The 26092-nt window shown below is 40.5% G+C and overlaps 1 protein-coding gene across 1 annotated transcript; it reads left to right on the top strand.

Moving 5' to 3' along the window:
• Positions 1-14444: 14444 nt before the first annotated feature.
• LOC131240913 (MADS-box transcription factor 32-like) lies at positions 14445-23364 on the top strand. Its single transcript, XM_058239444.1, has 6 exons — positions 14445-14792; positions 14897-14963; positions 15075-15136; positions 16514-16655; positions 16754-16795; positions 23147-23364. The coding sequence occupies exons 1-6, from the start codon at positions 14602-14604 to the stop codon at positions 23150-23152; spliced, it is 510 nt and encodes a 169-aa protein (XP_058095427.1). The 5' UTR covers positions 14445-14601; the 3' UTR covers positions 23153-23364.
• The last annotated feature ends 2728 nt before the right edge of the window (positions 23365-26092 follow it).

Below are 26092 nucleotides of genomic sequence, written 5' to 3'. Positions count from 1 at the left end.
CATGAGATATGAATTATATCCCCACCGTCCATCCACGTGTGGATTCCACTTGTGTCCATGGTCTGGTCACAAGGTATGTATTATATCCTACGCCATACGTCCGTTTTTAGGGTGGCACCCACCCACATGTGTAGCACGTGTGGGGTGGGGCCCGCCTTTGATATATATGTTTTATATCCAATCGTCCATCCATTTTGACTGGATGTGGGAACCACCGTAATGTGTTGTACCCACTATCCAGTAGCTGGACGGTGGTACCCACCGTGATGCATGTGTGTAGTATCCATACCGTCTATAGTTTGGACGGTGGACCCCTCTGTAATGTATGTGTTTTATACACTCCGTCCATTCGCTTTGGACGTGGGGCCACTCCTCACGTGTGGCACATGTGGGGGTGGGACCCACCTTGCTGTATGTATTATGTATCTACACCGTCCACTACTAGACGGTGATTGGTGGGGCCCACTCTAATGTATGTATTCTACATCTAAACCGTCCATCTAGACAGTGCAGCCACTTGGCTGCTGTCTGACTTTGGCAAGCTCCATGGACCCCACTCCAGCTATATAGCTGCTGACTGGCGTCAACAAGTTCTGTGGGCCACACCGTGATGTATCTGTCTAGATGGTGGGACGCACCTGATGTATGTGTTGTATCCCGATTGTCCAAACTACTGGACCCCACTTTATGTATATATTATATACTCACGTTGTCCATCTATTTTTTGCCATGTAGGACGGCCATGATGTATGGGTCTTATCCACATCGTCCGTAGGATGGGACCCATATGATGTATGTGATTTATATCCAAGCTGTCCGTTCATTTCTAGAACGTGAGGCCAGCCTTGATGCACGTGTTGTATATCCTCACCGTGATGGTGGGACTCCATGATGAATGCGTTGTAACCACACAGTCTAGCTATGGATGCAGGGCCCACCTGTTGTGTGAATGTAGGGCCCTCTATATTGTTTGTGTTTCATTTATGCTGTCCACTTGTGCGGCCCACTTAATGTATGTATGGCCCATGGGTTGTGGCCCATTGTGATGTATGCACGGCCCATATGTCGTGGCCCATTGTGACGTATTTCCAACCCACATGGTGAGGCCCGATGTGAGGTATTTGAAGCCCATGTGAGCGGCCCCTAGTGTTGTGTGTTAGGCCCATTAGTGCGGCCCATTGATATGGCCCACTTGATGTGCATGAGGCTAGTTAGTGCGGCCCATTAATACGGCCCATGATGATTGTATGAGGCCCTTGTATGAGGTCATAGGCCCACGATACGTTTGGCTCTATGTGGGCCACTTCTTGGGAGCAATGATAATTAAATGGCCACATTGATGGGCAATGATGGTTTAATGTCCACGTTGTGACCTTTCCTTAGTCCTTGTTCGGTCCATTCTCATCGAAGCCAATTATCGATTGCCGTCTCTGATTGTTGTGGCCGATTGACCGATTAGCGATCGAGGCCGATTATCATGGCCGGTTGCCGATTCTAATTATCGAGATCAATTATCGATCAATTTTGATTGTCGTGGCCGATTTCTGATTCTGATTATTGTGACCGATTAGGGATCGAGGCCGATTATCGATCGATTTCGATTATCGTGACCGATTGCCGACTCTGATTGTCGTGGTGAATTGACTGATTAGCAATCGAGGCCGATTATCATGACCGATTGCTGATTCCGATTGTCAAGGTCGATTATTGATTGATTCCGACTGTCGTGGCCGATTGACGATTCTGATTATCGTGACCGATTGACCGATTAGCGATTGAGGCCGATTATCATGGCCGATTGCCGATTCTGATTATCGATCGATTCTGATTGTCGTGGCTGATTGTCGATTCTAATTATTGTAACCGATTGACCGATTAGCGATTGAGGCTGATTATCAATCGATTCCGATTATCGTGACCGATTGCCGACTCTGATTGTCGTGGCCGATTGACCGATTAGCAATCGAGGCTGATTATCGTGACCGATTGTCGATTCCGAGTATTGAGGCCGATTCCGATTCCGATATCGAGGCCGGATATCGAGGCCGATTATCGAGGCCCAATGTGATGTATATGCGACCTATATTTGAGGCCCATTGTGATGTGCATTCGGTCCGTGTTTGAGGCCCAATGCGATGTATATGCGGCCCGTATTTGAGGCCCGTTGTGATATGCATTCAGGCCGTGTTTAAGGCCCAATGTGATGTATATGAGGCCTATGTGATGAGGCTCATTGGGATGTATTTGAGGGCCAGGCGATGGAACTCATTATGATGTATGTTAGGCCCATGGAAAGGCCCATTGTGATGTATTCATGGCCCATGGGCAAGGCCCATTATGATGTATTCGTGGCCTATGGGGCAAGGCCCATTGTGATATGTATTGGGCCCATGATGCATTGCCCATTTGATGTATTCGTGACCAATGTATAGGGCCCACATGTCATGTATTTGAGGCCCATGAGCAGGGCCCACCTGTTGTGTATATGTGGCCCTTGAGTAAGGCCCATTGTGTTGTATATCAGGCCTTTGTGTGAGGCCGTGGGCCCATTATATGTTTAGCTCTACGTGGGTCATTCCTTGGGGGCAATGTTAGTTAAATGTCCACATTGTCAATGCTAACTGTTGATGCCGGTTATTGATACCGATCATGAGTAGGTGACAGTATAGCACCATGATACATGCCCATACGCATCATCTGCATATTTGTTATGAGATGTGATTGACCATTGCATATGTCATTGGGCAGGTTGATATGAGACTCTCTGATAGAAGGAGGTTATCTCATATGAGCGCATGGCATACGCAGGATTGATATATGACCAGATTATATGACTCATGCATCACGCATTTTGTGATATGACTACTTTATGCCTTAGCGATATCAGGGTTGTAGCCTCCACAGGCATATCGTGGATGGCCAGATAAGATACTGAAAATGTTTGGTTCTAGCATATGGGCGTAATAGATGTCCCTGGGTGAAAATTTCTAAACCTTCGTGGCCAGGACATCTATGATGCCCGTATGCCCCAACGTCGAGACCGAGTGGATACATGAGCACCCGAGTGCCGAATACCAGGAGGCCGCATCTCCCACTATGTCGTGGTCGGTTGAGAGGGTTGTGGCCTTACCCGCCCGAGCGTAGGGGGCATTACTAGGTTGAGTTTGACCATATCGTGAATGGGTCCGCTATCGACGTGCTGAATAGGTATTGACAGACTATTGGCCAGGCGGATAGTGAGGTTTCTTACACTCATTTGAACTGTACGGCTGGGAGAGCGGCAATGCCATTTGGATATACTAAATCTCGGTGATGATCCCAGAGATGAACTGTACTGATATGTGGACTTATTGAGCAGGAGTTGCATACTCATTCATTCATTCATTCACTATCCACTCGGCCGGTGGTGTGCAACTATTTGTTACGTGTACTCTCGCAATGGCCAGGATTTCGGTTAGGGCATGTGACTAACCTGAGATCAGGAGTTTACCACGTTGAGTCTGACTATCCAAATTAGGTATGAGACTTGTTTGGATAGAAGTCCCTTGTGATGGACCCCATAGCCTGCGATACTACGTACTATCATTCCGACTTCACACTCCAACATGGTCATTCCATTTGCACCACATATTACATTACATCCGCAGGCATATGGCATTTTGGGTTCCTATGTTTTTGCACTTATATGGCCTCGACGGACTTAGTAGGATTTACACATTGCATTACATCCTCGGCATCTGATATTTAGCTCTCTATGACTCCTCATTTGCCTAGCTGATGGATGGATGGCGTGGATAGATGTAACACCCCGTACTTTCAGTACTTGGGTGTTACCTTTTAAACCCACACTAAACTAAAAATTACTTGGGTTAACCAAAACGTGAACTCGACATACGTAGGATGGGGATTCCAGTCGACATTAGAGCCATCCATCAGGGTCTCCAGGAGCCAGAATACTCCCTACGACAATCGGGAAGGTGAGACCACTCGAACACTCAAAGATTGAAGCCATTATGCTAGTTAATTCTGATGCAACACACTTGTCACCAATACTTTAGAATTTGTTAGCGACAAACAAAGCCTTCATCATAACTAATACCCTATATCAACCGTTGAAAAAGTCTATCAGGCCCACCTGATCAACGGATTTCGACATATGGGCAACTGACGGCCTAAGGATTTATGTAACGGGCCACCTAGGGCTCACTATCAACCCAAAATGAACCAGGATCCCTGGGTAATGTCCTCCAATACAAATGAACGGAGTAGATCATGGTAATCACATTTCAGTGGGCCCCTACACAATGCATGTACACAAAGAGTGCTTGGGCACGAAGTGTACTAAACCCAATGGCTCAGTCAAATTAGCTCTGACCGAGCATTTCTCAAATATCTTCCTTCCCTTCCTCTCTCTGTTTCAAACCAACCCACTTCAAACCTATAAGTGGGCCACCACGATCATTTTCCGAGCATTCTAAACCGTTCAAATCCTTCATGGAACCCACACCATCAAAATTGTATAGCCGTTTGATCACTTGTAAACAGATGAAGGAGATTGAATGCCATCGTCCAATCGTGCCAAAAACCACCCGACCCGAGCCTGTGGTAGAAGGGAGAAAAAGAACCGCCCTTCCTCTTTAAGAATGATGAATCTTAGCCATCCGTTGGGGAAACGATCCCAAACGTTCCCTCTCTCTCACTCCCTCTATAAGATAGGGCCTTGTAGCCCTAGGAAATTCGTATCAAGAGAGGAAGAAAGAGAAAGTGTAAGAGAAAGAAAAACAGAGAGCTGTTCTCTCCTCCACAGGTGGCCATTTCTCCTTCCATTTCTTTCTTTCTGTTTCAGTTAGGTTGAGGCCACAGTGATGGTTGTATTAGGATAAAGGATGGCCAATCAATGGCCATGCTTTCGGATAGAAAGCAGACCGGCAAATACCCTTGTGTTGATTAAGCGGTCCATTTCAAGCCTCTGTTTAGAGCTGAACTGACCAAATGATGGTCGGGTCTCAGGCAAACACCAGGCCTGAATGTGGCCATAGATGGGTTGAAAGCTAGCCAAGTAATGGCTGTGTTCACACCTAAAGCAAAGCATTTAAGTAGGTCCCTGTTTTTAGGCTAGAACGGAGCCAACCACTGGGTCCCTGTTTCTGGCCTAGAACTCAGCCGAACGGTGGCTCTGTTCCAGGCTGAAAACCACCCCATTTGCAGCACCTGTTTCGGGCCGAGAAAACTGGCCAAACAATGGCCATGCTTTCAGGGAATATCAGTCCAGCAATAGCAGTATTGCTTGGGTTGGAATCAGTAAAGAGAAGGCCTTGTTTCGGTTTTGTTTAGGCTGAAAGTGCATACGGGTTGGAGCTCTCAGATTTGCCCTTGAATAGCTTCAATCCGGCCTCAAGGACTGACCGGAGTTGAGCGTGAATGGTTCCCAGAATCCAACTGCGACAGAGCCTGAAAAACAGCTCCAACGGCAGGGAGTCTACCTTCACGTTGCATGTTGGTGGGCCGCATCCTGTATCAGCAGGTGGACCCCACCCTACCACAGTTGGTGGGCCATGTATGTGGCCCCACCTCGATGATGTAGCTCAACTAGGCCGTCCATCAGAAGCCAGGCCCTGGACGTTTTTGTAAACAAAAATTTTTATATGCATGTACATATAACACATACATGTGAATGCATCTGTGAATGCATATAACCGGTGGGTCCTACATGTGTGGACCCACCTCTAATATATGTACAGCATGGTGTACGTGGACTGCATCCAGGCCATCCATCCATGCAAACAGCCTTGGACCTCCATTAATCCCTGACCATCCATCATGGACTCCAGCGCTGGACGCCCCTTTTTAAGAACACATGTCTACGTGTATAGCATGTGCACATGTACCGTCCACACAGTGGGACGTAGGTGGGGTACATCCAGGCCGTCCATCCATTCCGGCTTCGGACTTAGGGCCCACCTTGAATTGTATACGTGGAAGGTCCACGTAGAACCCACTTGGGAAAAAGAAAGAGTGGTGTACATGCACACCAGGATGTGTAAACAAGACATACTGTTCACCTGCAACCAGTTCACGTAAACTGATTGCAAAAAGTTGAGATCTCATCAGCTATGATGAGTCTGGGAAATTCGAATGGTCCACATGAAGCAACACCTCATAAAACCCCTTGGTTTCAAATTTTACTTTAACCCGAAACTTTGGTGGGCCACAAGGAATGCAAACAGTTTTTTCCTTTAAATTGAAATTATTCTTGCTATGGCCCACCAGAATCTTGGATCATGGTGAAAACTCACGCCCTGAGGTTTCTTGGGATTCTACATCTTATGGACCGTTCGGATTTGACACCCATGTTTACGTGGGACCCACACGTGAAGTAAATTGGCGATGCATGCATGCACCAGGGAGTGAAGACATAATATGTCAGTTCACGTAAGCCACTACAAAATTTCGAGATCTCCCCATGGCTGATGAATCTGGAAAATCTGAATGGTCCACTTGGAGCAGAACCTCATAAAACCCCCTGGTTCCCATTTTTACGTTGAACCAAAACTTGGGTGGGCCATGATTAATAAAAACAGTTTCTCCCCTTGAAAGTGCATTTATCTTTGCTATGGCCCACCAGAATCTTAGATCAGGATGAAAATTTACCTCCTAGGGTTTCTTGAGATTCCACATCTTATAGACCGTTCGGATTTGACACCCATGTCACAAATATGAAGGTGCGCGGGTGCCTATATTTATGCATGGTGAGTCCTGCACATGTGGAACCCACTTTTGTGCTCTGGACATAAACTATCCAGGGGCTGGACGTGATGCACCAGGACGCTCGATATTTATATACGTACCATATAATATATATACTGTAAACATAAATATACTATGTGATATATCTACAATGTATATAATATATACATACATACCATATGGTACAAATATAATATGCATGCTTTGTATATAGATATAATGTGTGACACAACCATATTGTACATAATGTATACATGTATACCGTATGATGCAAATATATTGTATATAGTGTATACACAGATATACTATGGGATGTATATAGAGGGCAAGCTCATCTATATGGCGGTGGGCCACATATGGGGGCCCCTCCATGATATAAATGCTTATCCGCCCGTCTTGAAATGGACCCCACCAACTAGGTAACTGAATATTGTGCCCACTTATTGGGATAAGTATTGTCGGGCCTATACTCCTCTCAACAAGCACCAAACTGTCATGATTTGGACCATTCGACCAACCATGGCGTCCTAGAATCTTAGAACTTATTAGCTAATGCAAGGGATTTCTCTAGGAATCTGTTCAAGTGACGCAGAGACGCTAGCTTCTCGAGAGGGCTCATACCAAAGGATGCCCTACAACTTGTCTAGTGATGATTCTTCCCTTTGAGCTTTCCATCTTCTCATTAGCTTAAGTTATAGTTGTTATTTAAATTCATAATTGATATCTCTCTTTATAATCACATGTGTTAGCTAGTGGAAATTGAATTGTTGTATTATATGCTTTATGATTATCCTGTATAATTGTTCATGCTTGTGGATTCTTATGGAACTTAAACCGGTACATTAGTGGGAAATTCCCACACATGAATGTACACCCATACTTGGGATGTAACTTGGCAAGTTGTGATCATAATGGACCTTCGACTTGTTGGTTATTGAGTGGTGGTCTAGATGGACCATTGATGTGGGCCTACCATCCAGGGTTGTTGTGCCCAATGGTTTTTAAGGATGGTCTTTATCGTATGGTTCTGATATCGGCCCTATGTGGCCGACTTTGATATCGCCCTATGTGGCTTTGTTCTAGTATTTCCCTATATAAGTTCGATATTTTATTCTGTGCAACCATGCGATGGTAAGCCCTATATACCGTAATATGATTGGCCACTAGTCGAGGGGTTTCTATTAAACATCCTAAGGTGGTAGTCTCATGGGCCGGAGATGGTGGCAATGAGACAATATGCCTGAGCCATCGGCCTACACTGGGCCATGTGCTCCCCGTAGTGACCTTTGAGCTTACCTAAATTGGCTGGTTGTAAATGGATTAATAATGACTTGGCTAATCATGCATACATGGCATATTTCGATGACTTGGATCACTCTGCCCTACGATTACGCTGCGTGTTGCGCTTATGACCAGTCATTCGATGATGATATTGACTCAGTTTATCATGCCCTGCGATTACGCTGCGTGTTGCATTGATAACCAATCTTATCCCTGGGTGACGACCTCAGTGTCCGTCCGGATGTTTTTCCCGGGACATAGGCCGTCTGGATGTTTTACCCCGGCCACAGACCGTCTGGATGTTTTACCTGGGTCGATCATTACATTCATACATCCATGCATCTAACAGGACTGCATTTACTCTGTTTTGGTTTCTGTATATTTTATACTATTTCTTACCTAATGCGGCGTTGTGTAATCTTGAGGGGAATTCACACTGAGTTGGCCACTCATCCATCAAATATAAAACTGTACAGGTAGTACAGGTGGCTTAAGTGATATACATGTTCAAACTTGATAAGGAGCAGGGTACGATCACCAGGAATGCTTGACTGTATGCTTGGAGGAGCTGTGTGATCTTGCGGCTTATATTTATATGCTTTCTATAATTTTCTCATATATTAGATCATGTAATTCTTGTATTTTGTAAATTTTGGAGACATTGGTTTGTAAAAGTCATTATGGGCATATTTGAATGATAATAAAATTTTTCTTTATGTCGATTTGTCCACACTACGCTCATTTGCTTACTCTGATGAAAGAAAAAATATATGTACTCGAATTTGACCATCCTTTAAGGTTAACACTCGAATTTTTAGGAAACGGGTGAAAAGTCGGGGCGTTACAGATATTTTATAATTTATGATCTTGTCAGTATCTCTGTTTACTCTGATAATTCCTGATCTTGTTAGTATTTATGCTTACTCTGATAATTCATGATCTTGTTAGTATTTCTACTTATTCCGATATTATACGATTTATGGATTACCAGGTAATTCCCGACATTGTATGATTATGGCATTGTATTGAATACTTGGCACTTATCTTGTGCACACACTTTCACCACCCTCTAAGCTTTCTATAAGCTTATGCACGATAGATGCGTGCAGGTGGCGTTAGGTTGCAGCAGCATTGAGCATGGAGCGTGCAGCGGTCTTCTGGAGCTTTGATTTTGACATATGTATTTTCCTTTCAGCATTGTATTCAAATGTTTATATTAATGTATATGTGATGATGATGTTGCCTTTGTGATTTGGGTAAACTTGTGGTTATGCTTTTTACAAGATAAATGTAAATTGAAAAATCCTCCTTGTAGGATCACAGGATTAGAATCTGGCGTATAGGTGCTGGGAGCCGAGAATGGGGTACTACGGTGGCTGTCGGCACCGGATTCGGCGATCGGGATTCCTGTGAGTCCAATCTCCGGGTTTGGGGCGTGAATAGGATCCCGGGATCGGAACCTAACGTATATATGCCGGGGGCAGAGAATGAGGTACTACGGAGGCTGTCAGCATCGAGTTCGGCAATCGATATTCCTGTGAATCCGATTTTCAAGTTTGGGGCATGACACTTCCGACGTCATTTCCTCCATTCTGATGAGCTTTTGAGTATTTTTTTAAAGATTTTCAACCACACTCTCCAATATATATATATATATATATATATATATATATATATATATATATATATATATATATATATATATATATATATGGGAAAAGGTACTATGCGCTCGACCTTACGATTAGCTCCCATGAGGTCGAGCTATGTGGGCCCCACCGTGATTCGTGTCGACCATCAACACCGTGCATTTGATGGGTACCCTCTAAATTATGGGATATCCCAAAAAACAGCCGTATACGGAACTCAGGTGGGCCATACCATCTAAAATCATGTGAAACACCGTTAAAACATATAAAAACACTAGGTGGGGGCCCACCTGAGTTTTGAATGCTGCTGAAACTTGGTCTGAACGCTTATGCAAGTGGGACACACATAATGGATGGGCTGGATTTTCAAACCACATCTCTATGGGCCCAAAAAATAGATTATGAATGTTTTAATGGTGCACGGCCCCTTCCCACTTCTGTATGTGTTGTGGCCCACAAAGTCACGGATTGACTTGATTTTTGAAACCTAGGCCCACGATGGAATGGTGCATCTGACTAATGGGTTAGATGTTCAAAACGCATCACGGTGGGGCCCACATAGCTCGACCTCATGGGACGGACTCATGAGGTCGAGCGCATAGTACCTTTTCCCTATATATATATATAGGTATAAATGGTGAGAGTTTGTAAAAATGATGCATTTTGTAATTGATGAATTTTGATGGAAGAATGTTGTAATTGATGAATGTAATGAATGTTGCCCAAAAGTGGGCCTAAAGTTACCATGGATCGTCAGTACTCACTGTAGATTGCCGATACTCACTATAAATCATTGGTCCCACGAAAATGGTCATAACCCTCTCATTACATGTCTAATTCGGGTGATCTTATATTATTTGGAAAGGTAATTTGATAAACCTTTAAATGACTTTACAATCATCTCATTTTTATCCCATTTGAATAACCAAAAGTGGGTCCAAAGTTACTATGGATCATCGGTACTCACTGTGGATTATCGATCTCACAAAAATGGTCATAACTCCCTCATTATATGTCTGATTTGAGTGATTTTGTAATCATTGGAAATATAATTTGATTAACTTTCAAATGACTTTAAAATCACATCATTTTAACACCATTTGATTTTTCAAAATAGGGCATAAAATTACTGTGGATCACCGATACTCACTATGAATCGCTGGTACACACCGTTGATCGTCGTTCCCATGAAAATGGTCATAACTCCCTTGTTACATATCCAATTTAGGTAATCTCGTACTCGTTGGAAATATATTTTGATAAAAATTTAAATCACTTTAGAATCACCTCTTTTGGATACCATTTAATTTTCCCAAAGTTAATATGGATTGTCGATCATCACTATAGATTACAGATCTCATGAAAATGATCATAACACCTCTTTTACATGTTTTATTTAGGTGATCTTGTAATTTTGAAAAGTTAATTTGATAACATTTTAAATGGCTTTAAAATTATCTCATTTGGACATTATTTTATTATCCAAATGGGGGTCCAAAGTTCATCATAACATTTATTATCAAATGAGATATCCAAATAGATGAACTTTGGGCTAATTTTTGGGTAATCAAATGGTATTCAAATGAGGTCATTCTAAATTCATTTGAAATTTCATCAAATTATCTTTTCAATAAGTATAAGATCACTCAAATCAGACATGTAACAAGGGAGTTATGAGCATTTTCATGGGATTTGCGATCCATAATAAGTATCGATGATTCATAGTAATTTTGAGCCCACTTTTGGGTAATCAAATGTTATTTAAATGAGATGATTCTAAAGTCATTTGAAAGTCACGCAAATTAGGCATGTAACGAAGGAGTTATATATGATCATTTTCATGGGACCGACGATCCACAGTAAGTATCGGTAATCCGTAATGAGTATCGGCGATCTATAGTAACTTTGTGCTCACTTTTGGACAATTAAATAATGTTCAAATAAGGTGATTCCAAATTCATTTGAAACTACTTCCAAATATATTTCTAACAAGTACAAGATCACCCAAATTGAACATGTAACGAGGGAGTTATGACTATTTTCATGGGACTTACGATCTACAGTGAATATTGGTAATCCATAATAACTTTGGCCCCACTTTTTGACAACATTCCTCTATTTCAACATTCATCACATTTATCCATTATAACATTCTTCTATTTCAAAATTCATCAATTACAACATTCTTCTATTATAAAATTCATACATTTCACAAACTCTCATAATTTATATTTATTAAAAAAACTAATATGTATATAAAGTGAACCCCCACACCCTATTCCCTTTCACAAACTCCCATTAACGATGCTAAAAATACACACATACAAATATATACTGTTATCCTAACTTAAATTTGCCTTTGGCCGTCATATCTTTTGTATTGTAAGGTGTGTCTGAAAATCTTAAAAAAACATTTAGAAAGTCGCTAGAATGGAGGGAATGACATTGGAAGCTCGCCAGAGTAGGTCCCAAATGGGTGTCAATGGTTCTAATGGTCAAATGGTCTCCTCCGTAAAAAAAATGAAGAAGAAAGATAAAGAACAGTCTAAATAGCCTTCCCGTGCAGGGGATCCACTTATTGAACACATCCTATATCTTGTGTATGGTCCATTAGATTGTTTTGTAGTAGATACAAGCCATTCATATGAAAGGAGTTTTAATTTCATATCATCTGTCCAAGTTTAAGGGCAAAATTCATCACGGATTGACCAAAATAAAGGAAACAGTTCGAAATTAACTCACAATGTTAATGCAGTTGTAGACCATAGATAACTCTAAATTTTTTTAGATAATTCTACCGTGAGTTCACGGCTGTCTAATTAAAGTGAATGGTTTAGATCAGTCGAGGAATTGCCACAATCATTGATTTAGTGGGGCTTACACTACCATTCTCAAAAAGTTATCTTGACTTCTGCATAAAGCTACCGTTATTCGAGGTAATGGGTGGCTGAGCGGCATTTTCATCTTCTAAAAATACAGCTAAATAAATAATGGTATGCTGATGTCAGTGCCTTTATTATATTATAATTAAGAATTGTTTTAATTAATTTACTAAGGAAGATCCAAATCAATTGAGGTGGTTGAGACCCCTGACTATGGGGTCCTATGATATACGTGACTAAATCCTATCCTGTTGTCCATTTGTATGGAAAGATCATTTAAAGGTTTTAAAGGGATGATTCAATAAATGAAACAGATCCAAATCTTACAGGAATATAATAAAGGAAACCGTGGTAATCGACTCCTAAAAATTTCCTGTCGGCAATAAAAGTTTTGGATCAAGCTTATATTTGTGTTTATCCTGATATTTGCGACTTTAGCAATAGGTTGGACGGCAAATAAGCATTCCAGTGTTCCCATTAAGTTTTTAAAGTGAGATTCAATCACCACAGTTTCATGTGGTATGGTTCACCTAGGATTTGGATCTGATTTATTATTAATTTTTATCATACTATAAAATGAGCTTTCAAAACTGTTGGATGGTGTGGATTTAAGGCACATACATCACCGTGAGCTCCACAGTCATGGTCCCACCCAGCTTGGTGGATGGGGGTCTCACCTAATCCACTCCTAAGACAATGGCCATTCATGTCAGACGCCACTATGTGGACGGTCCTGATCAACCGCCTCCAAGAACCAAACCACCTACTAACCTTTCTTTCCAGTAAAGCAGAGCTCGGCGGGCTGGGCTCTGAAGGGCCCACTGTCATGTATGGGTTTGTCAACACCGTCCATCCATTTTCTATATCGTTCCAGGATGCAGGCTCAAAAATGAACAGATCCAAGAATCAAGAGTAACACACCACATGAATCAGTGGTGTTAATGATACCACGATCCTTTAGGGCCAGTTCATAAGGTCTCATGTAGCAAAATGCAAATATCAACTTGATCCGAAACTTCGTCGGCTCCCAATAAGTTTTTAATGGTGTGCGTTTAATCCCTAACGTGTGGTCCAATTAAGCCTTTAAGCTGCCTCATTTTTGGAATTATATTCTAAAACAATATGGAAAAATGGAAAAATGGATTGACGGTGTTGATAAACCCATACATCACAGTAGCCCCCTCAGAACCCCAGTCTGTTACGAGCTCCTGAGAGGCGGCGAAGTTCCGCTTCCGGATATACCCTTCGCAGCGTTAGGTGACGTCTCCCTCCCCGTCTAAACATCCCTTTTCCGACCGGAAGCGGATTGGCAGGTGTACCACACACCAGCTATATAGCGGTTGTAGGTACGTGTCATGCGAAGACGAACGCTTACGCTCCTAGAGCTCCTTGTTGTACGAACGGTTCAAAGAAGATCAAATGAATAATATCCAAAGGTCTTCTACACCACACCACAAATAGCAGTTGAGGCAGTGATTTTCATCTTAAAATATTGGGCCTATCATAACGTTTATTTTCTATCTGATCTATTTATAAGGTCACAAAGACCTGGATGAAGAGGAAAAACAAATTTCATATTCAACTTATGTGGCTTCAAAAAGGGTTTCAATGGTATATGTTCAATCCCCCACTACCTTTTGCAGTGTGGTCCACTCGGTTAGATATGTCTTATTTTAAGTCTCGAGCCTTAAGTTTCGAGCCTTAAGAAGAGCTTGCGAAATGGATGGACGGTTTGGATATAACACATACCTCGTGATCAGACCCACATAACTTGCTGACGTCAATACACCCATATATCTGGTGTGATGTACACCAGCCAATCCGCTTCCTTCCTGACCCACCCACCCTCTTTAAATCCTACGGTCAGCACGTTCGATCGAGCATCTCCGTACCGGCAAACCCCTCCCAAAAATGGAAATTTTACAGGAACACCCTCCACTAAGACTTTTTTCCTTTTTAGGCAAGAGAGAGAAATGGAGATTCCTCCATTTCCATCTTCTATAATATATGGGTATGTGGCTCTTTGAGAAAGAAAGAGAGAGATGGGGAGAGGAAAGGTAGAAGTAACGAGGATAGAGAATCCGATGCGAAGACAGGCGTCTTTCTATAAAAGAAGAGACGGTCTCTTCAAGAAAGCCAAAGAACTCTCTATACTCTGCGATGCTAACCTTCTTTTGCTTGTATTTTCCTCTTGTGGAAAGCTCTACGAGTTTCGCAGTCCTTCCCATCTTAGGTCGATCGTGGCCGCCGTTTTATTGTTGCTGGTTTTGGGCTGTATTCCTTTTCTCTTTACCCTGCGTTTTTATTTATGGTTTTTTTTTTTTTTTCTTTTTTAAGTGTTGAGACGTTTATAGAGAAGTATGAAATGGCCCACCAATCAAAGGCTTTGGATGATAAATGCACGGTAATTCATCAATCACGTTTTTTTTTTTTTACGAATTTTTAAGTCTCTCTTCTCTCTCTCTCTCTCTCTCTCTCTCTCTCTCTCTCTCAAATCAACTTTCTGCTTGTATAGGGAAAAAGTGCAAACGTTATCGAAGCCGAGAAACTAGTGGACCAGCTACAGAGAAACGTGCGGTGAGAAAATGTTGTTATTGCTTTTAATTTTTTAAGCTGATACGTGTATGGGCCATACCCCTAATGTTACATTGGTCAAATGATATCCTAAATATATTATATATAAGTTTGCAGCACACGTGACAGGGAGCGTATCAATATGGACCGTCCATCTATTTTTCGATTGGACTGATGGTTAAACTCTTTTTAGAGATTTATTAATTTTGATATGCTGTGGCCCACCTTAGGTGTGAAATTGCCTGATTTTTTTGATGCCAGCTCACCTGATGGATAGCTCAGATCTCGCACAAGTGTTTACTTGTGTTATTTTTTAATTATAAGCCATACATGATAGCTATCACTAGACCAACGGCCTTGATTAATGCATCAGCGTGACACGTCTACGTTAGAGAAAGGGCCCTGTCGTATTCGGTTTCTGTAGGCTGTACCACACCTCCTTTGTAAGCGGACCGTTTTGGGAAAGCTGTCTTTTGTTGGGCCCGCACGCGTGCATATAAAGGAAATGGGATTGGTGGGATTGTATGTAGGGTGTTAGTTTGTTACTCTGTCTACGTCTAATACGCAGGCATTTAGAAATGGTACACATGGCATATAACTGAATTAAACCGATTAAACTATGGAACACGCCATATTATTAAGTTACAATTCAAAAACCAGATTAGTTAAACAATGGAAATAAGATTCTATACAGAGAGAGAGGAATGCTCATCTATGCACCTTCTTACTGAGCACCCGTGTGAAAATTTATACACGTGTCATAGGAACAGAATCTGAACGGTCCAAGTGATGTGGAACCCTTGAAACTTTATGAGCCCAATTTTCAGCCTGATCTAAAACTCTAGCGGGCCATAACAACGAGAAATACAAATCAAGGGAGGAAACTTTTTCCTTTTACCATGGCTCACTAGAGTTATGTATCGCGCTGAAATATGGCCTAGTGAGGTTTCAAGGGGTGCCTCATTAAGTGGACCGTTCAGATTCTGTGCCCTTGACACGTGTGAAAAGGTGCTCTCTCTCTCTCTCTCTCTCTCTCTCTCTCTCTATATATATATATATATACTTTGACAGAAAATTATACAGTAGAGCGTAGAGTACAGTAATAGGTAGATCACCAATCAGTAGAAGCAGTTTTTAAATAAATCTGGAGAAATAGCCACTGGAAGGCCATGTTTGTCTGGTGGGCCTGGCCCAAAACATTTGGATGGTTAAAGAAATGACTAATGCTTCACACTGGTCATACATATGGCCCACTCAATGACTCGACTGGCCTTTTGCTTCCGAGGCCTGGAGGATACTCAGTTGGGGCCCCACCAAATGAACGGCCGAGAGTAAAGCAGCGCATCTTTACCCTATATAGTTTGTTTTTTTACCCAACAGATTCCTGACGGGAGATGAGAGTGTATGCCATTCCTTGCCCGCGTTGAAGTTCGTCGAGCAAAATCTAGAGGCCACAATCTGCCGTGTTCGGACGGAGAAGGATAGAAAGATCAGAGAAGAGATGGCCCACCTTGCCAACATGGTAAAAAACATCTACGACAGCATTTTATGTACTTTTATCTCTTATATGCTTTCCCTTATAGTTTATTTATTTATTTATTTTCCGGTGTATATGTGAAGGAACGGCTGCACCTGCGAGAAAGATACCATCTATGTACAAAGGCAAGCTCTTCTATCTTTGTACTTTGTGGTGAATAATGTAATTTGTATGCGTGGGGCCCATGGTTTGGTGATCCAGACCATTGAACTTGTAGCTGATCTTAAACCATGCCTAGAGAAGCTCTTCAAGCATTTCAATTGTTGGGATGCATGGTCAAGAAGAAATACGCCAACAATCCAAATCATTGGAAAAAGTACCAACAATCAATTGTTTGCGCATCACCATAGATTACCTATCGAGATTCGTCGAAATCTTGGTACAAAGTCAAATTCTTCTTCTCTCTTCATCCTACTGTAATGGGGGTTTTTCTCAACATGGGAAGAGGACTCGGGACCACACTCAGCACTTCAATGCTTGTGGCAAGTCCTACTCATTGATAGACTCGCCAATATTTCTATCACCTCCACACCTCTCCCTTACGGGAGAGAATAACCCTGACGTAAGAGACTCTCTCTCTCTCTCTCTCTCTCTCTCTCTCTCTCTCTCTGTATTCCATAAGACCTATTTGGCATACACCACACTACTGTGGGACTCATATGCAGCTCTATTGCCTGGCATTCAATGCCATAGGCCATAAAATTCCAACATTCTCCCACTCAGTCCACCTAATTGGCATTATATTATATATGCAATCTATTAGTGTATCTAGTATATCCTTACGTGCTCGAAACCTTATTATATATTTATTGTGAATCAAGAGTAGTACTCTAAATAATCTACTCCACCGAGACTTCTGTTATAGAATTATGGCAGTCATCATTGCATTTCTAGTAATGGGACCATGCACAATCATGCATAACAGTATTCTCAACGGCATGGATTCTGGAAGCTAGGGTGCGTTGTATGAAATTGCATGTCTAGTGTAGCCTTTCATACAGATTTTCAAGCAGTCTTATTACTCGAAAACTTTAAGAGTGTGTTTGATTTTTTAAATCAATTGTAAATACACTGCAAATGGGAGTAATGATTATTTCTTTTGGTAATTGTGGCATTGTTACTTATGCTTGATATGACGGTTACTTTTTGAACTCAAAAACCAAGGACACTACCAAATATATTTGGGGCCCACCTTCATGTATGTGGCTTATCCACACCGTCCATTTGTTATACCAGCTAAATTTATGGCTTGACCAAAAAAATGAGGCTGATACAAAGCTCAATGGACCCCACCACAGGATTTAGGAAATCGAACATCTAACATTAAAAACTAATCAGTGCCACTATTTCCTTAAGTGTGGGCCACTCGAGTGTTGGATCAGCCTCATTTTTTGGCTCATGCCTCAAAACGTTACGCTATAAAGGATGGACAACACAAATATATCTTATATATTAGGGTGGGGCTAAAAAATTTAAACTAATCCTTTTGACTCGATTTTCAAAACTGAAATGTAATTGCATTTTCAAACGGAATGGAGAAGTAATAATTAATAATTCATTGAGCATTTACATGAGATTTGGAAAATCAAATAGGCCCTAAAGCATTATGTTTACTTACTTAATCATGTGCATGAAAACTTTATTTTAAGGCACAAAAAACCACAATGTCATATATTATACTAAATAAAACCAAAATAACACATAACTTGAATATTTGTACCTCCTACTAATTAAATACATCTTTAATGATAATCAATCCTATGTCATTCAGTAAATCCTTGAATACATTGAGAGGTAAGCCCTTAGTTAATGGATCCACAATCAGCAACTTCATGGTATTGTGTTTTACAGACATTAGACAGTCTTCAGTTCTATTCTTCAAAATAAAAAACTTTAAGTTTATGTACTTTGACTTAGATGAACTTTTGTTATTATTGGAGAAGAATACAACCGTAGTGTTATCACAGTAAAGTCTCATAGGCTTTAGAACTGAATCCATAGCACGATGCCTTGAGATAAAGTTCTCTTCTTAGATCGCTTGACACACAGCCTCGTAACAGGCGACCAATTCCGCTTCCTAATTTGGATCTTCTGCTGTTGAGGCACCCAACAAAGTTTGATTCTATAAACCAATTCGGCTCCAACCAATCAATCCATATATATGTGAGCATGAAATCCTTCATCCTTTACAAATACCGAAATACTTTCTTTACGGATCTCCAATGATCCATTCTTGGATTCGGCATGTACCTCCCAAGCATTCCAACCCCAAAAGCCATGTCAGGTCTAGTGCAGACCTGCACATACATAATGTTTCCAACTGTAGATGCATATGGGATATCTTGCATTTCCTTCTTTTTGAGATCATTCTTGAGACACTGTAAGAGACAAATCTTGTCGCCCTTGACAACATAAGCCTTTTCTAGCGCATAACTCTGCATGTCGTATCTGCTAAGAATTCTTTTAACGTGAATTTTCTAAGGTAATCTTAAAATACATCTTGTTATATCACGGTATATTTCTATACATGTGAGAAATGAAGCAGTGTTAAGATAATTCATTTTGAATTTCTGTGATAGAAATTTCTTAACATCGTGCATCATTCCTTTATCGTTGCATGCTAGTGGAATATCATCAACATATAACACTAGGAACACAAATTTGTTCCTACTGATATTTAGTAAATACACTGATCAACAACATTTTTCCTAAAATCATATGAAGAAAGCACCTTATAAAATTTCAAATACCACTGACGTGATGCTTGCTTTAAACTGTAAATAGACTTCTTTAGCTTACAAACCAAACGTTCATATACATGGATCTTGAAACCTTCAGGTTGCAACATATATACGTTTACCTTTAATTCTTCATTGAGAAACGCAATATTTACATCCATATGATGTAGTTTAAGATCATATTGAGCCATCGGTGCCATAAAAATATGAAAGGAGTCATTTTTAGAGACTAGTGAAAAAGTCTCTTTAAAATTAATGCACTTCTTTTGAGTGACCCCCTTAGCTATTAACTGGGTTTTATATCTTTGGATCGTACATTTGGCATTCCACTTGGTTTTGTAAACCCATTTACAACCAATAGGCACCACCCATTTGGGTAGATCAACTAAATTCCAAATATCATTGTCTTTCATGGACTTTAGTTCACCTTTCATAGCATCGATCCATTAAGAGAGGTTAACACTTTGTTTTGCTTGTGTGTAAGATTCAGGGTCATCTTCCACACCTATGTCAAACTCATCCTCATGAAGGTACACAATGTAATTATCAGGTACCGCTAATTTCCTCTCTCTTACGATCTCTTTAATGGAACTTCTTCCTAATTAGGTGATTCTTCTATCGTAAGAGTGTCTTGTGAAGCCTGTGATCGATCTTCCCTTGAAGCCTCATTTGTGGAATGAGTAATAGGTTGATCGTCTCCTATAACTAACTCAAGATCAATCACATTTTGCTCCTCAATGACAAAGTTCATAAGTTGTGCACCACTATCATCATCCTCAAGAAATTTTGCATTCCCTAATTCAGCTATCCTTGGGGTGTGAGAATGACAATAAAACCTGAAACCCTTTGGCCTTTCAGGATAGTCGATAAAGTATCTACTAAAGATCCTAAGATCCAAATTTTTTTTTCCCATGGGTTATAGATCCTTACTTCAGTGGCGCAACACCATACGTGGAGGTGATTAACACTAGGTTTCCTTCCTGTCCACATTTTAAATGGAGGTTTACTAACAGCCTTAATTGAAACACGATTCAGGATGTAAACCATTGGTTTTAAGGCATCGCCTTACAATGATTCTGAAAGAGTGAAATTACTAATCATGGACCTAACCATGTCTTTTAGGGTCCTATTTCATCTCTTAGCTATACAATTCTATTCTGGCATACCAGACATAATATACTGAGCGATGATGCCATGTTCTTTTAGGAATCTAGCTAATAGTCTTAGATTCTATCCTGATTCGTCGTATATGCCATAGTATTCACCACCATTGTCAGATTTAACAACCTTAATAATCTTTTGTTAAGTTAGTTCTCAATCTCAGCCTTAAAGGTTTTAAACATATTCATGATATCTGATTTGTCATGAATTAAGTATAGTTACCCATAACGAGAATAGTAATTTATAAAGATGATGAAATACTTTTGTTCATTACAAGAAACCGTAAGAAATGGATCACATATATCTATATGTATCACCTCTAAGAAACTAGTACTCCCGGTGACACTTAATTTCCTTATTCTCGTCTGCTTTCTCTTTATGCAATCTACACATACTGTAAAGTCTGTGAAGTCTAATGCACTTGGAATTCCTTCCCCAACAAGCTTTTCAATTCTCTCACGAGAAATGTGGCTGAGTCGCTTATGTCATAACATGGAGGAATTCTCCTTAATCAATTTCCTTTTTATGCCAATATTCATGTTCTCATATACATGCACAAACTTTGATTGGAGGTACGAATTATCGATATGTAATTGATATATGTTGTTTACTGATAAATCAAGGCCAATGATATTTGAATCACGTGACAACACAAACTTTTCATTCCTAAATGAGAATGTATATCCACTAGTGTTGAAACGTGATATGAAAATAAGATTGTGCCTTAAAGACGGCACGTAAAAAGTGTTGCCCAAGTCCAAATAATGCCATAACTTTAACTTTAACCTATAGATCCCTACAACCTTAACATCCTACTGAGTGCCATTGGCCATGAGAACAAAGTGTTCTCCATCTACCGGTGGACGACTCCTAATGAATACATGCATGGAATTGAAAACATGAGTTGTGGTGCCTGAATCAATCTGCCATAAATTTTCTGGTGTATCAATTAAATTTGATTCCAAGTAGACGAGTTTTTTGTATTAGTTTTGCTAGAAATTTCTCTTTCATATTTGTGACCCTAAAGACTTTTCTACAGTTAGATTGTACTAATATCTCATTTGTATCAAGATCTAAGTAACTATAGGAGATAACATGCATATTTGTATGCAAGAAGGATTAAGAAACTCATATAAGAAAATATCCAATGTAAAACTTTATCCAATCGACAGGGTGGTCAATTAGATTCGCTATGATGATAGGCCTAAGCATCAACTCTAGGTGTGATACATAGTGCATCGTTGTTGTCCCTCCTCTGGATTGAGAGAGCAATATGCGAGTGGTTCTCACAATATGAGGTTGGGTGAGTGCTAATATTATGGGCCCAAATAGTATAATACTTTTGTGGCAAGATGACTAATTCGATCACATGATATTAACATCCTCCACCCCATCCCAGTTAGCTCCCACCAGACTAAGAACTCTTTTGGGTCGAAGACAGTTTGTTTGGAGACAAATGCCACAAAATAAGATCCTCTAATGCACAACATATACGCCGCAACCTTGATTCTAAGAATCGATGCACATCTCTAGTCACCGCCACTTTAGTGAAACACACAAATAGATACGCTCACCAATTCTTAGAAACTAGGATCCCATCGGCTCCATTATCCAAATGGATATCCTTAAGACCCACAAGCCAAGAGGCCGGTACCTGGATCATGATGGTCGCAAATCTGAAAGCTGAATTACTTCATTACTTTTGGACATAAGAAATCTGGGCCAAGTTATCTCCACGGTGGGACCCACCCGATTCATGAGCCACGACCTTGACACGCACCACTGCATTCACGTGCAAGATTGACACATATGGCCTAGTGCAGAACGGTTTGTAGTTGCAAATTTCAGTTATGATTGATGGTTTATGTTTTTATACGTAGCTGGCTAACGTTCAAGAGCGCAGTAATGCTGTTTTTAATGGGCCATCACCCCCCTCGGTTCATGAACTAGACCTGAGACTAGGTATGTGAAATCTTTTTTTTTTCCTCCTTCCCCGGCGTTGTTAACCGTCACAAGGGAATGCCAACATGCTCTTAACCCAAAGCTCGTGGGGCCCACTGGGATATTTGTGTTATATCCATGCCAGCGTCAGTTTTGCCAACTGGCTTAGGACATGAGCTTAAACTTAGTTAAATTCAAAAACTCAAGTAAGCTACAACACAAAAAAAAATGAGAATAAGATGGCCCACCTCAAAAACCTTTCACGGGCACATCGTGATGTCCATATCCCATCCCACCGTTAATAATGCGATTCCCACTGGAATGAAGGTTAAACACAGATATCAACCTCATTCAAAACTTTTGTGACCCAACAAGATTAACGGTGGCCGTTCAATCATATTATTTCTTGTGTTGTGGTTCACTTGAGTTCTCAAATATTCTTGAATTTAAGATGATGTTCTAAAATGAGCTAGCAAAATAGGCAGAAAGAGCAAATATAGCCTAGACATCAAGGTGGGCCCCACAGAAATTAGAGTTACATGGCACATTTTAGCAAAATAACTTAAATGGGGCCAGTGTGAAGTGCCATATATCATATTTTTACTGTTAGTCTCTTTTTTTGCTGCTGTCTTGCAGGCTTGAGTTAAACACGGATTGCTTTCCAGCGCCAGGAGTGTAAGGTTTGAATTAGAATTTCTCAAATTTTAAGGCCATAACATTGGAGAGAGTGTTTTGTATGTTTTTTTGAAGTTATTTGCATTTGCATAGACATGGACACTTACTCAAATTGGATAGTGTTCTTGAGGAATTATGGGGCCCACATTCATCAGATTTTTTTATGTTCTTTAGGATCACTGATTTGATGGCCTGATAGATGTTGGATGACTGAAAAATCACTATGATTGGAGATCCTAGCTGGTCTGGCAGTGACTGACCTACAAATTGATGGTTAGAAAAAAAAAATGTAAAAAAAAAAAACAACAACAGCCGAGAAATATTAGTTTTGGGGGCAATCCCATCCATGGTGGGGCCCCTTTTCTGGATTGGAGCATCAAGACCTTTTACAAGTAATGATGCATTGTACCATCTGACTCCTCTGGTTTCTTGGGGAATTTCATGCAAGTTTTTCTTTTTAATCTTCAGCGGCCTTTGGAATCAGGAATCCATTGGAAAACATGTGGGAAGGAAGGCAAGTTCTTTTCCTTCAATGTGACAAATATCCATGTTTGGATATGCTGGAATTCAAGGGAATTGATTTTCTTGCCGACATGTAATTACATTTTCCCAACACCAAATAGAAAATTACAATAGCAGTTTCTGTTGAAAAGCAGGCATTGCACTTGATTCTCAAACAAAATACCTTGAATTTGGAATCCATATCCACTATTAGCATTTACCTTTCCTCACCATGGATTCCATATCCAAACATGGCCTTTCTAAAATTGCTAAAAACACTTGCATGACTTTTGCTGACGTGGATGTAATGACTTAATGTGATGAGATCCACCCCATCCATCAGGTATGCCACCTTGTGTTTGGACTGAGGACCAGAAATCAGGCAAATTCAACACTTGGGTGGGATAAACCATGGGGAGGTTTATCCCATTAAAATCGTTCTGATTGTGTGAGACCATGTGTGGTGTGTGCATATAGCATCCAATCCACCCATCTGATGTACGGCACTAAAATTAATCGATTTCCTGAAAACTAGGACATTAATTCCAAGACTCATGTGGGCCAAGTATGATATTACATTGTTCATGTGTGTGGCCCAACTAAAGGCTTATTTGGGAACTTGTAATTGGAGGTAAATGGGAAATGAAATTGGAGGCAAATGAATTGAGAGTAAATGGCTTACTTAATTGTATTTGGATGAGAGTAAATGAAATGCACTTAAAATCTTTGAATGAGAGTAAATGGAAGGAATTAGAATGCATAGAATTTTTCAATATATGTACAAGATCATATGTGATATACCAAATTAGTTTACATTTGTGACATTTAACAGAATAAATAAGCCCATTGAAATATATACTTAAACCAAAAATAAGGAAATTTCAAGCCTCAGGTTGGTCATAAACTGTAAAGATTACAAACAAGCAACTCGTCAATATTTTTAACCTTCCATTTAGATGGTTAACCTTTAAACGGCTTGTATCATTCTATTAACAATTTATAATGATGTAGCCTATATTTGGATTGTTTCATAATATCATTAGCATGCCATGTATACGGCTTACATGTGTACAGTGGCACCTTTATTTATTTGTGCTACCTTTCAAGGGAGCTCAAAAGGGCATTTACCCATTTACTTCTTAAATTGGAATGGTTTTAGGATGCATGGTTAAATTTAATGGCACACCTGACAACGGTTGATCTGCCACAGGTTTATCCCCCATAGTGTTTAGTTAGCCGGGTGAGGATTTTAGTAACTTAGAAACTGGTGGTCACTCAAATCCTGACACATATGGGTATCCAGACCATCCAAATTGTGGGTCCACTTGTAGATGGAGCACGCCTTTAAAATCACATTGATCATCCAAATTAATGGTCATAAAATAGATAGCAAAAAGAAAAATATTGAGAAGTCAAAATTCAAATGGAAAAAATTAAATGGTTAATATTGTTGATGCAAAAAACTGGAGCATCCTTTTCCGTCCTATCACCTGCACAAGAAGGAGATAAAGGAGACCCTGACTAGAGCCGGGGATCCTCTGATGCTAAAGTCAGCGATATGATCGTACTAGGAGGTTTCTAGGAGAGTTTTCTGTGTACCTTTCACCTTGAAGGTCTCCTATATTTATAAGAATGGGAGAGTTCCGTAGTGTAAGGATTCTTCTCCTGATATCTCGAAGATTCGGTATCAATCCGTTTTTTGTCTCCATCCGATCCCGAGATCTTCAGGATCGAGGATCCTTTTACTAGATTTTCGGGATAGTGTTCTCATTTACACCGTCTTTTCCTTGCTTGGCTCAGTCTCAACCGACTCTAATGATGAGTGAGTCTCAGCCAGCTACAAGAATAAACTTGTTTGCCCTCTGTTGGATGAAATGGAACCGATCCGTAATTGGTATCCTCTCTTGATCCGATAGTCGACCTGTAATCGACCTAAATATGAGTCCGTTTTATGGTCAGTCGGATGTCTTTTAGGCTTCGAGCCTTAATCGGCCTCTTTGGATGTTGCTACCTCGTTTACCGAGTTAACTTTATGCATCTTACATACTTTGCCTTGTGGCTCATGACTTTGTAAGTCTCGGTTGGAATTCATTTCCTACAATCCGAGTTAAGTCTCTCCTTTAGGCATTTAGTTTGCCTCGGTTCGGCTTATTACCTCGGATTCCCGGGCGGTATCAGTAGAGTTGGTCCATTCCATAGCCGAGTCTCTGGACTCGTTCTATTTTTTCCCCAACAAATATTATATCACTAGTATAAATTGTTGCTCACTCTTGACGTAGGGAAGAACATAAAGAGATAATGAGAAAGATCATTGTCTTCCTCAAGTAGGTAGAACCTTGAATCCATAAGGTACTTTTTAAATCCATAAGAAAAAATAGAGACAACTCAAATAATTTTATTGAGTAA

The sequence above is a fragment of the Magnolia sinica genome, chromosome 3, assembly GCF_029962835.1.
Source record: "Magnolia sinica isolate HGM2019 chromosome 3, MsV1, whole genome shotgun sequence".
In the NCBI taxonomy this organism is placed as follows: Eukaryota; Viridiplantae; Streptophyta; class Magnoliopsida; order Magnoliales; family Magnoliaceae; genus Magnolia; species Magnolia sinica.
Note: the sequence above shows the minus strand (reverse complement) of the source record. Positions and strands in the feature narration are given on the sequence as shown.